Raw genomic sequence first — 12,261 nt, 5'->3', positions numbered from 1 at the left:
AGTTCCCAACCTGAAAGAGAACACAACTGAGTTTGGAGGCAAGAGAAATACCAATACCAGCTGGCAAGATTGCCAGGTAAATAACTAATATTTCAGTATAATGGAAATACAGCACTCAGTATAACTCTCCACATGTTAATTCCCACAACCTTTTGTAGCAGCTGCCAAAGCACAGCAAATCCTACGGCTTCACACACAAAATCTCCTGCAGGCAAGCTCCGGCTGCCTGTTCCCCCTTCTCCCTGCAGCCCTCCAGGAGGGCAAACCCTGTCTGCGCACGGAGCAGGCAAGCGCTCAGTTTTCCACAGCCACCTCCTGCTCTCATCAAACCCACAGGACAACTGAACATTCAACATATATATCCCAGTTACATTACCCCGTAAAACACTGCTGGCTCACCTGGTATTTTTAGGTTCCCAAATGGTACATTGATAGATTTATTGAGCTTAAAAACACCCAGCTCTGACTCCAGTGACTAATGAATCCATTTGTCAAGGCAGGGGCAAGTGGATCTTCTCTAGTTACACCAGCTGGTGAATAAGGACAGACTTGGTGTGTAAGAATTTTTTACCCACCTTATTTTTTAATACGATTTTAATTTGCATCTCTTCTTTGGAGACCACAGGAAGGGCTAGGGGCAAAGGACATAACAGAAACAGTAACTGGTGACTAAATATTTTAAAATATAAGTACTTATACTGATTTACATCAAGCCTCGTAACAGCTTTTGTGTTCAATACACAAATTTTTCATCTCGAGATCGAGGGGGGTGTCAGGATGGTTCTGAAATTTCTAGAAACAACCCAGATTTACAGACCTTACAACATGCAAGAGACCTTTCCAAATGGCATGAACAGGCAAGTGTGAGTCCGAAGCACAGACATTATTTATTAGATACATAACTGTAAAATAATTCACACATTTACAGGATAGACTCCATTAGGTAAATCATAACTGCATAGAGTTATTTTCAAATAAAGAGGCTAAACCTCATCTTCAGCTGAGAACTAACACTAAGCGCAATTTCACTGGTAGGCACTTTTATTAGATAAATGAAACACAAAAGTGAGCAAGGGGATTATAATGCTTCTGATCTAGGGAAAAAAGCATAAGCCAAAACACAGGGCACCAGCCAGCTACGCTGGAAGAAGACTGGCAGAAGCTGTCTTGAATTCTGGCCCCCACCTTTGCAAGCTGCCTTCTCAGGGAGGTGTCACCACCACCTTACAGGAGAGCACTGCCTGGACGTCCCCAGACCTCATCAGTTGGTGTGTCAGTGAAAGAGGAAATCAAAACCAGTGCATACCAACATGCCTGGGGACAGACCAGGCTTGCCTAACTGGAGCCACGGATAAAGCCAAGATTGCTGCACGCACTTTACAAATGATGTCTGCCAACCTTCAGGGAATGAAAGGCAATTATTTGTGTATAGCCACAGCTAGGTTAAGGCAGCACTGCAACACCACTGCGGTTTGCTGCCCTCTGAGTGTGGGGCAGAGTTGCTTGCACCTCCACCCAAGCCAGATGTCCAGAGCTGCTTGTGTGACCAACCTCAGCCCCTCTCCCAAACTGTAAGAAACTGCTGCAAGAAACCACTTCTTCACAGAGATCAGGACAGGGAGAGTTAAGCCAGTCTGCTTAAAGCACAGACATGATTCCTGCCCAACGCTCCTCAAGGAGCAAGGATCCACTGGATTATACCAGGATCACAGAAAACACCCCAGAAAGGGGAAAAAGAGTTATAGCCCATGTCCTGTTCTCATTGCTGAGCTACCACTGAGTGCCTGTCCTATTTCCAGGCAACTTGTAGCATCCATCCCATGTAAGACTGACAAAAACAAGAGCATGCATCCCGGAAATAATGCCAATCGTGACCCAGGACAGGGGCTCTACTCTGGAGAACATGGGGTCCATGTAAGGCTAAGGAACTGTGGTAGTAAGCAGCTGAAAATGAATCACCCATGCATCTGATGGCCAATTCAGCAAAGGCAATCCTGGCTGTGTAACAGAAGAACAAGCCTAAGGCAGAAAGCATTTGTTCACAGCACATCTCTGGATAGGACTCTACTTTCTACAGAATAAGCGCACTCTGAGGCTGCACAGACCCCACTGCAGTGGGCTATGGATCCAAGCATCAGCACCAGCTACAGCATATGATGTTCCACCAGACAAATGTCCCTACACACAAAGATGATGATTAAAAAGAAGCCCCTGGACTCTCATTCATGAGGATGCTCTTGCACGTGCTGGAAGAGACTCAGAGCTGGTTGTAGCAGAAAACTTAAAGTGAAAAGGCAGAAAAACTTCCAAGTGTCAGCAATGATGAAGTAGCCAGTATTTGCACAGATCCTGCCTTAGCCCTGCCCTGGCACATCCTTGTGTCACGGGCTTGGTGAGTGGTACTGGGGTGTTAGGCAGAGGTGCTGGAGAAGCAGCCCCAAAGAGACTCATGTTAAGCCACTGCATTCTTGGAATTACCCACCACTTTGGGCTGAGTCCAAAGCTCAGCCTTCAACTGACTTTTCCTCTGCAACTTCATGTTTCCACCATATCTGAGGAGAAGATTTGGGAAAAGTATTTTCACAGCATCACACAGCTCTGCAAGCTCTTTGTTCACAGGGATGTCCTAGAGGGGAAAAGCACTATAGGTAAGGGAGCATGTGGTATGATTTACCCTCCCTCAGAAAATAGATATTACAATATATTCTGTGCTCTCTTAACCCAAACACAAAATTCTGACACAAGGTTGCAAGATCCAGGGCTGCTAGCCAACACCACCACGTTATGGGTAGGTATGAGATTCAACAGCAGCATTCTGCTCCCAGGGCAAGAAGGAGATGAGCTAAAGTGATGACGAAACAGCACAGAAATAAAAGGAAGAAAAGGGTTTTCATGCAAGCTCTGCCAAAGACAGTGAGCTAAAGTGGATAAAGGTGGAAAACAAGCAAACAAATTAAAAAAGACCTGGAGAGAAAGTCAGGACAATGCCAGGATGGATAGTAAGCTCAAAAGAATGGTCTACAAGAAGAGAGGTTAAAACAGCTGGAGAGGAGGAGGTACAAGGGACAGGCACTGAATGACAGAGGAAAGCTCAACATTTCAGGGATCATCAGGTGGTAGGGCAGACATCTGGATTGTTCACAGCAAAGGGTCATGAAGGACAAGATCCACCTGATTAAACGCTGGTGACTGCGGGGCAACTCTTTCCTCTGAGCTCACCATCACGCTCTCCCTATGTAGTCCACAGTGATACAGTCAATACAGTCAGCAGAGCTGAGGTCCAAGTCTCCTCATCCTAAAGCAGACCTCTAGACTTTGGTGTGGTTCATTTTGCCTTAAATATCAGATTAAACCTCCATTTATGAACGGTGTGTAATCACTTCAGATATAGTCATCTACATTGTATATGAGTTAAGCAAGGCAAATCCCTCCTCAATAAACAACCGAGTAACTGATTTCTCTTTTTAGAAATTAAACATAGTTGCTACCTAACTGATCCTAAGGGCATTAAGTGGCTAGTGGCCTCAGACAGAGCCTCTGTTCCAGAAGTAATGCTCTTCGGTAGGATGTATGAGATGCCTTGTGCTAGGACCTACCTGGTGACAAAGGGCTGCCTTCTCAGATCTGGCACTGTTCACAAACAGGGTAGATGTTCAAGTGGAAGTTCTTGTGCCACAGAAGTGCCATTTAGCTTCATTAGAAATGGGACAGAAATCCTTTCTAAATTATTTGCATTGTCAGAGCAGATTGCTCAAGATTCCCAAAGAATTTCTGAATTCACAGGCAGCCAGATTCCTCCCAGTGCCCAGCACCTTTGCACTGAGAGCTGAGCCCTGCTTCTTCCATACCCTGCTGCTGCCCAAAGCCTGAACAATGCCCAGTTCATTGCATTCATGCATCTCAGTGCTGCTGCAAACACACAAAGTGGGGCTTGGGCACGTACAGACGTGTCCATGTTTTCAAGTGGGGGGGCCATTCCCTTCATCTACAGTCCTCACTGGGCAGCAACAATGCCAGAGCCAGAATCACTCCAGCAGCTCTTTGTTATTCACACACAATGCATTCAACCTCTGCCTTCCCTTCCCTCTTCTTTCTGGTGTGACACTTACTGGCAAGTCCAGGATCTCTATGCCAGTGCCAGAATTTGCTTGTAGAGCTTTGAGGACCCCACAGCAGCCTTCACTTTGCATGGGATTTCTGGTCATCTGCAGTCAGAAGAGAAACAGCAGGAGGCTGTGTGACATGGTTTTTTTGTATGACCCTTGACAGTACCAGTGGCCCCCAGTGGGTAAGATACCAGCGGGATTTACTTCAAGTGCCCGTAACAGTGGGCCAAGAGTTCTCAAGCAGCCATCCCAGTGCCACCTGCCATGCCAAGATGGACACTACTGTTGCAGAAATAGGATGCTATCCATGCTGCAAGACAGGCTGCAGTTCACACAGTGACAGGCTCACAGAAATCTGTTCACTGAGGAAAGTGCAAGTACAAGTCCTCTGTCTTAATGAGAGCATACTGCAACCAGGGAAGCATGGGAGAAGACAGGCTGCGGCAAGCAGCTCCCTGATTTTGCTATGGATTTGTTCTAAGGGGTTCCAATCAAGGACATAAATGCATCAGTGATATTTAAATATGCATAAGAGGATCCAATACCTTCCTAGGAAAAGTTACTCACGTTAAGTCTTTTCAGACTCTTGTTTTCTTTCAGGCCACCTGCAATGTGCAGAGCTCCTTCCACCGAAATGCGGTTGTTGCTAAAAACAGATTAAAGGCATGCTTCACATGCTAAGCTGCAGGTTTTCCATATCTACATTGCTCAGGCAAAGGATATGCAACCTCCTGCTTCACCCAGCACTGAAAACATGTTATATCCAGAGGGAATTTAGGGCAGCTCCTTCCAACTAAACAATTGTATTTGGGAGGTTGAAAGCGGTGAGGGGTTGCCAAGTCCCAGAGGCTGATAGAGGTGAGGCTGGCACGGCTCCATGCCCCCAGTAGTGAGGCTGACTGTGTATTTCCAAAAGGCACAGACACAAATGTATGCAAGATATGCACATGGCCAGCCACATAGATCAACACAGACAGAAACACTCAACATTCCCCGTCTTTTCCCATGCTTGTTCCTCCCCAGACCACCTGTTTTCCTTCCCTTACCCTTGATTCCTCCCCTAAACATCCCCTAAGAGGCCTTGTGCAATCCCCAGATGCTCTTCCCCTGCATCCTGTAACATGTTCCACAGCCCCTCGGAAGTGACCCCAATTTTAAGGAGAGGAATTGGGCTTTGGGATGAGACCAGCAGCACTAGTATATTGTAACGCTCCCTCTGCCTTACGCACCTACCACACTCTGCAGGTAGGAGATCCAAATGGCTGCTGCGGGCTTTGCCCACCACTGGAAAATGGGATGAAATGTGCAGCAGGACCAGAGTTTGTCTCACCTAACGTTTAGCTCTTCCAGCACATTGTTGGCTTTAAGAGCCTCCCCCAAGGCAGCTGCTCCACTGTTGCCAAAGCCATTGTAGGAAACATCCAGCACTTTGAGGTATATGTTTGCCTGTGGTGTGACATAAACACACAACTGAAAATCTCCCTGTCACTTGATTCAACCTTGGAGAAATATCCTGCCTGTGCACTACCATCCCTTCTACTGTCCAAAAAGCAGCTGGGGCTTTGCTCCACTAATCCTTGGATGGCACATGTGATTTGCATTATACAAGAGGTGAAATTAAATTACTTTAGTGGCCCCTTTCAGCCTAAGAGACTGGAAGAACTGTTTCTTATTTTAATGAGAGACTGTTTACTTTCAGTAGAGTAAAAACTGTATATAGACTACAAAAAAATTTCTGTATTGATTTATGAATCTGAAGTGAAATGAAGCAATTCAAAACATTCATTCTAGTAATTTTGACTGTAAAAAGGGAGAGAACTAGAAATAGAGAAATGAAAACATATGCAATAGATCAATAGACAATGGATTATTTTACTCTCTTAGTTCCAAGATTTATATGATCCCAGATCACACATGGCTGTTGGACAGGCAAGGGCACAAGGCAAACAGCGCATTATGGCATTCACACTCACTTAAACAGATAAAGCTTCATGTGAGTTCTCAGAATTTAAAAACAGGAGTAAAAACATTTCCTACCCCCAAGCCTTTGGCCAAGGCAGCTGCCCCTTGGCTATGGAAATGGTTCCAGCTGATTTTAAGTTCCTTTAATCCAATGTTTTCTGCTATTGCCGTTCCAAGAATTTCACCTGAGAAAAAAATACATGAAGCCAAAGAGTTTTAAGAGTTAAAAGGATTAAGTTTAAGAGTTAAAAGGAAGCTCAGGTTAGTTTAGGTATTTCTCTGCAACTGTCTCTATTACCTCTAGGCAGGCAATTAAAACTACAACATATTATTTTCTTTTATACCTCATTTACCATAAACACAAAGCAGAAGCTGCTGGACAATAAAGCATATGTGTTCTCTGACCACAGGTTGCAAACGCAGCAAAGAGGGAGAGAAAATCCAATCACTATATCACAAAGTCAGGGTCTGCTGCTCATGCATGGAGACCTGACTGCACAGGCTCATTCTCCAGCCAGATGTGAGCCTGAAAGCTGACACCAAGCAACCAGGTAGCTTCCCAGAGTCTCTCACCCTTCCCCAGCACTGGCCTCCAGCTAACTGAAGCCTGCTGGTCTGTTCTGCTGGCAGAGAAGCCAGCTCTGCTCTCTCTTTGACCCGTCCCAGAATTCCTGTGCCATTATAAAATCTGAATAGGTTTCCTCAGCAAGTGTTCTGAGTGTTTCCAATGGAGCAGGAAAGAAATGAGGTTGTCAACCAGCACAGAAGAAAAGGAAGCCATTACCATACTTGAAGACCAGAAGACTGGGGAGAGCTGTTTGACTGTAAAGGCAGCAGGAGGTGAGCAGGATAGGGGTGGAGAGAAAAGCAGCCATTGCACCCTTCAAGAGTAAAAATGAGGAAAAAAGCAGAACATAACTGGGAAGGAACCAACTGAATGGCTGGTGTGTTCCTGGTGGCCAGAAGAGATGAGAATTATAGTTGTTTCCTCTCTTGGGAGCCAGAGAAGCCCACTGAAAACATGGAGGATCTTCAAGGAGGAGGCTATAGCAGGTGAGATGTGTGATGATTTAAGGGTTGTAAAGCAGTGGATGGTGAGAAGATGGTAAATTTTTCATGAAAGACACAACCCGGGGAGAACGTGGATCTGACAGATGACATGGGAGAGAAAAAATTCAGTATCTCCCTTTTTGAGTGTACCCATCATGGACAGTGTTGGAAGTGGAGGGATCTGGAGCACAGTTGTAGGGTGAGACCAGGAGGAGGGAGAAGATTTGTGAATCTTCATCCTAGAGACTGGAGCAGAACACATGGCTGGGGTTGCCCAAGGACAGCCACAGATGGAGAAGATGAAGCATGTGCCAGTAAGGTGCAAAAAGGAGATGAGCATAAAGGTTGAAAAGTCAGGGATTAGCAATGACATCATAAGTGTTCTGCAGAAGCGAACAGTCAGGAAGAAACGATGGGCGAGTTCAGCCCAGCACAAGTGAGCCTGGTGAAACTAGTACAGACTAAGGCCCAGGGAGCAATAACTGGGTTTCATCACATCACACAGCACCACAGGAGTGCTGTGAATGCAAGGATGTAACAATTAAATAACAGCATGCTTAAAAATCAGGAGCCAAAGAAAAAGAGCAATATGCATTAACAAGGTCAAGACCAACAAGAAAAGAAATAGCTAAAGTCACAAGCAAAGGAAGTCCCCAAACCACAAGCTGCCAAAGGTGGCAAAGTATCAGAGAAGCACAACCACCTGCTTGTTCCACTTGCACACCCTCCCCTTGGCACCTGCAATCACCTCTCAGTGACAGGGAGCTAGAGAGAAGCACTGTTGGCAAACTCCGTTCTGCTGGTTTTTTTCTGCTCTTATTAAACATTTTACACACCTGTGAAAGCTGAAATAATGATGAAGAAAAAGCAAATGATAGTTCAATGAAAGGAAGACCATCAGAACTTGGGAACTAGGAAGAACAGGAAAAGAAACAGAAGAGGTAAAGTTTGCAATGCTTTACGAAGAGGCAGAGAATGAAGATGAATGAATGATGATAGCTTGACACTGGTTTTGCTACAAAGTGCCAAAAATACTTTTAAAGTAACTGAAGATATTAACCAACCCTGCTCCCCAAAGGTCTAAGGCAGGCAAGCAACTCATTAAGCTGCATTGCTAACTGCCACAGCACCCTTCTCTGTGCAAGCTGCACAGACAGCACTTTACCTGCCTTGTCACCAAACATGTTGTAACTCAAATCCAGAATTTCCACTTTGCTGTTTGCTGTGAGGGCATCCGCTAAATACTTCACTGCATGATCATCAAATTCATTTCCTGAGAGCTGGAGGGACACAACTGTAGTATTTTCTAGAAGCATAGCAGAAAAGGCCTTAGCTCCTTCAATGCCTAATTTGTTGTCAGATAAATCAACAGCTGGGGAAAGAAAAACATTATCAGACCACCAAATCATATCATATCAGATGCCAGGGAGGTGCCTGACCTCTATGCTGCAATGGCAGCAGCAGTGCCAGACTTGGAAAATAAGAATGCTAAACCTGCTCTAACACAGCATTTTAGTAGGAACAACAGAACTTAATTTTTTAATTCACAGCCTGTCCCTCAGATAGTTTTGCCACATGAATATGGGACATGAGACAAAAGCACTCCTTGTACATCTGTGCCTCCTGCTCCAGGCACAACCTACACTCAGCAAAGTTGTAGTGGGTTTCTTGGTTCCTCATCATGGCTGGAAAAAAAAGAGTGTAGGCTGGGAGAGAGAGCGAAGTTAAATGTAACAACACAAATGGATGTGAAGACAGACACTGAGACCCAAATATGAAAGCATGAACTTGGCTGCCCACCTACATACAGAATGAATTTTCCTCGCACAGAAGTAACAGAATCCTAAACCTCTAACACTGAATCCAACCACTAGAAAACAAAAATAAGGAAATCCCTTGTTACTGGGGGGTTCACAGCACAGAACCTGTCCCCTTCATCCATGACGACTTCCTGACAAAGCAGATTAGGCTTGCCTTAGTTATACAAGAGTTGTGTTCTCAGCTGTCTAAACTGACCTTGTTCTTTGTGAATAAAATATATACTTCAGTGCAGCAACCAGCATGACTTAAAGTTCTGCCTGTATCATAGCAGGGGCCTGGAGATTCAGACACTGAAACAGGAGGTTAATGCAAGTGCTGGAAAATGCAACACAAGAGACATGACAGGGGCTCCACACAGATCCATCCTGGGTCTCTGCTCTGCGCTTTTCACACAGAAGCACACCACAGGGACTCCTAGACTGTCTCGGCATGTTAACAACCTCAGGTTTGGCAGGGCTTGTTAGTGCTTCTGGCTACATGCTGGCACAACCAGCTGTATTCCACCGAACTGCCTTCACTGCACCTCAGCTCTGTGGAGCCAGCGCAAGACCCTGCCACGTGTAACCCACAACCCAGATAACCTATCCACATATAACTGGGAGTTGCTACTTAAATTATGAAAGGCAGGAATATCGACCCTGGAAAAGCAGGGACTAAAACCATGATCTCTAGACACAACACTGCCTTAGACTTAAATTCAGGAAGCGCTGCTCTGCTTCTGCTCCCTCTATCTGTAGTACCTTTAGTCTAACACTACAGAGGTATTAGACACATGAAATGTCCCATGAAGAGCAGATGTGTGCTGCTGCTAGAACAGAGGGTTGCAGATTCACTCTAGATGGGCTTCTCTTCTACTTGTCCCTACTTAAAAGCCCTGTTTTCTTAGATGCAAATCACGCAAATTCAGCTTCCAAACCCTTAACCATTATTAACCACATCCTCTGAATAGTCTAAGTTTCAGGTGGATGTTTCCGATCCACAATCAAAGCAGAAACTCACTCTCCTGGCTTTCAAAGGAATAACAAGACTGGGCTGACTCCAGTTAGTGGCATCCTAACTTCACAAAAGTAAGTGCTGTGAAAACAGGTGAAGAAAGGTGATGAAGCAGCACAGTTTTAAACACTCACTGTTCAAACAGCACCTCTTCACACACACAGAGTCACTATGACAGCAGGACTGGTTAAATCCACAAAGAAGCCAGTATAACTTCCTCCTCTACAGCAACACATCTACCACAGAACAGCAGATGGGAGCATACAAACCTGAAATGTAGCAGTTTTCTTTCAGCATCTCTGCAATTGCAGCCGCCCCTTCTCCCTGCAGCCAGTTGTCACTTAGGTCTAACATGAGGATAGAGGTATCAACCATCAAGGAAAGAGCTAAAGCCTTGGCACCCTGCAACAAAAAGAACCCAAAACGAGTAATTTACAGTTTCACTGGGTTCACAAAGCTCTTGTGGCTGTTTCTGTTTCAGATTCCCTTAGTCTGGCAGGGTGCAGGGGGATTTCATAAAGCCACCAGCAGAATCATGGAAAAAGATTCCCCTTTCAAAATAATTTAAAGCTATACTGGAAAAGCAAATGCTGAATACGGTTTAAGATAAGTCCTTTATGTTATTAAAGAATTAATTTCTCCTTCCCTAAAAATGATGAAAAATACTTCTGCTGTCAATATTCACGATGCAAAGGAAAAGGAAAAGGTTCTGGCCCGTTGTGCCTAATGATGTACCTCTCCAGACATCACTTCTGCCTGGCAGTCTGTGAGTACAGCCATAGAAAGTGCCCCTTTAGTTTACTTACAGCTGCTCTGAATCCTGACCTCGACATTTAAGAAGGCTGTATTGCACCAGTATCCTGATCTCTGTCAGGAGAAATTCTTAATTTCAAAAATATTTACAATTTAACAAAAGTATGGCAATGACCTTGTAATTACTCAACAAGTACTACAAAATCAAATTATTTTTCCCAGCCTAGGATATCAGACACAGGAAAATGAACTGGAAGGGACCTCAGAGAACTATTCAGACAAAATAAACTTAACAGAACAAAAAGGTTTATCACCAAAAATTAGTATGAAAGGCTGCACCCTTTTCATGGTCCAAACTACACATTTCCAAAATGCCATGCCGCCTGAAAGCAGCTTTCATGGGTGGGACTACCTGACACGAACCAATGCGTGAACGTACAAAAGGTTTATAATTTCTTCCTAAAAATATTATTTTAAAAAACGTGGGGTACCCAAGGGCAGACAACACGTTCTCGGGAAAAATTCTCCACCCAAGGTGGAAGAGGGGTAATGACAAACCTGCACATCCTATCCTCCCACTTCCCCTCCTGCATCCAGGAAAGGAGACGACTCCCATTCCCAAGCCCTGCAAAACAACCTGACAAATCCCCACCGCCCGCCAAACACCAAACCTCGTGTGGCATAACACTGGCCCCTAACTGATATCTGAACCGCCCACAAGGCGGGCAGAAAAGGGTCCTTGACGTGAAACTTGCGCTGCTTTGATACCGGAAGGAGTTAGAACGTTTTTGTTAGTGGGAAAGACAAAACCGACAGTCCCTGGGTTGGGGTGTTTGCACCGGTTCTGGCGAGGGACCACAGCTAAGCGTGACGGCGGAGTGACAGAGGGAACAGCCCCAGCCGGCTCACAGGGTCTGCAGCCCCTCTGACACCCCAGAGCCCCGCGGCGGGTGTCCCTCAAGCGGGGCAACGGTGCTGCCATCCCTCACCCGTGGGCCCAGGCCACGGTGCCGCAGGCTGAGCAGGGGGCCCGCTGTGCGCCGTAGGAGGGCAGAGGCCGGGGTCACGCCGCAGGCCCGGCATGCAGCCCGGTACCGGCTCTCTCTGGCCGAGCCGCCGGCGTCCTCCTCGCCTGCGGGGAAAAGAGCGTCGGGGACAGTTTCACCGCGCGCTCCCACGAAGCCCCAGCGCCCGCCGCGTTGTCGCTGTTCCTACACCGCCACGGCGGGGACGCGGGCTAGGCCCGGGCCCAGGCCCAGGCCCTTGCCTAGGCCGCTGCCTCCCCGGACCGGCAGGACAAACCCGGCGTCGCCCTGGACCCACCCCGGGGAAACAGCCCTCGGAGCCCAGGCCGCAGCCAACCCCGGCCGGCGGGGCCCCCTCCCGCCGCACCGGAGCTCCCCCCGTCCGCGCCGCTCCCGCTGCCCCCCAACACCGCCGCCATCTCCAGCCCCGGCCCCGCCGCGCTGCTGCCATGGTGACGGGGCGGGGCGGGGCCGCGGAGGGGCGGGGCGGTGCTGTGAGGGGCGGGGCGGCGCTGAGGAGGGGCGGTGCTGCGTCGCGAAGGGGCGGTGCT

General features: G+C 46.8%; 1 protein-coding gene across 1 annotated transcript; it reads right to left on the bottom strand.

Annotated features, from left to right (window-relative positions):
* Window positions 1-862: 862 nt before the first annotated feature.
* On the bottom strand, window positions 863-12,161 carry LRRC74B (leucine rich repeat containing 74B). The gene is made up of 9 exons (XM_049806305.1): window positions 12,009-12,161; window positions 11,675-11,896; window positions 10,202-10,334; window positions 8,284-8,490; window positions 6,144-6,253; window positions 5,437-5,552; window positions 4,674-4,752; window positions 4,110-4,205; window positions 863-2,626 (listed from the first exon to the last, which is right to left on the bottom strand). The coding sequence occupies exons 1-9, from the start codon at window positions 12,159-12,161 to the stop codon at window positions 2,453-2,455; spliced, it is 1,290 nt and encodes a 429-aa protein (XP_049662262.1). The 3' UTR covers window positions 863-2,452.
* Window positions 12,162-12,261: the final 100 nt, after the last annotated feature.

This window comes from Accipiter gentilis, chromosome 7, assembly GCF_929443795.1.
Source record: "Accipiter gentilis chromosome 7, bAccGen1.1, whole genome shotgun sequence".
Classification (NCBI taxonomy): domain Eukaryota; kingdom Metazoa; phylum Chordata; class Aves; order Accipitriformes; family Accipitridae; genus Astur; species Astur gentilis.
This window is presented reverse-complemented; position numbering and strand designations above follow the sequence as displayed.

Coding starts and splice junctions, on each gene's coding strand:
- LRRC74B (XM_049806305.1), bottom strand. CDS start 12,161: ATGGCAGCAGCGCGGCGGGGCCGGGGCTGGAGATGGCGGCGGTGTTGG. Junction 10,335..11,674: donor ACCGTGGCCTGGGCCCACGG/GTGAGGGATGGC, acceptor TTTTTGTTGCAG/GGTGCCAAGGCTTTAGCTCT. Junction 4,206..4,673: donor AGAGTCTGAAAAGACTTAAC/GTGAGTAACTTT, acceptor TTCTGACTGCAG/ATGACCAGAAATCCCATGCA.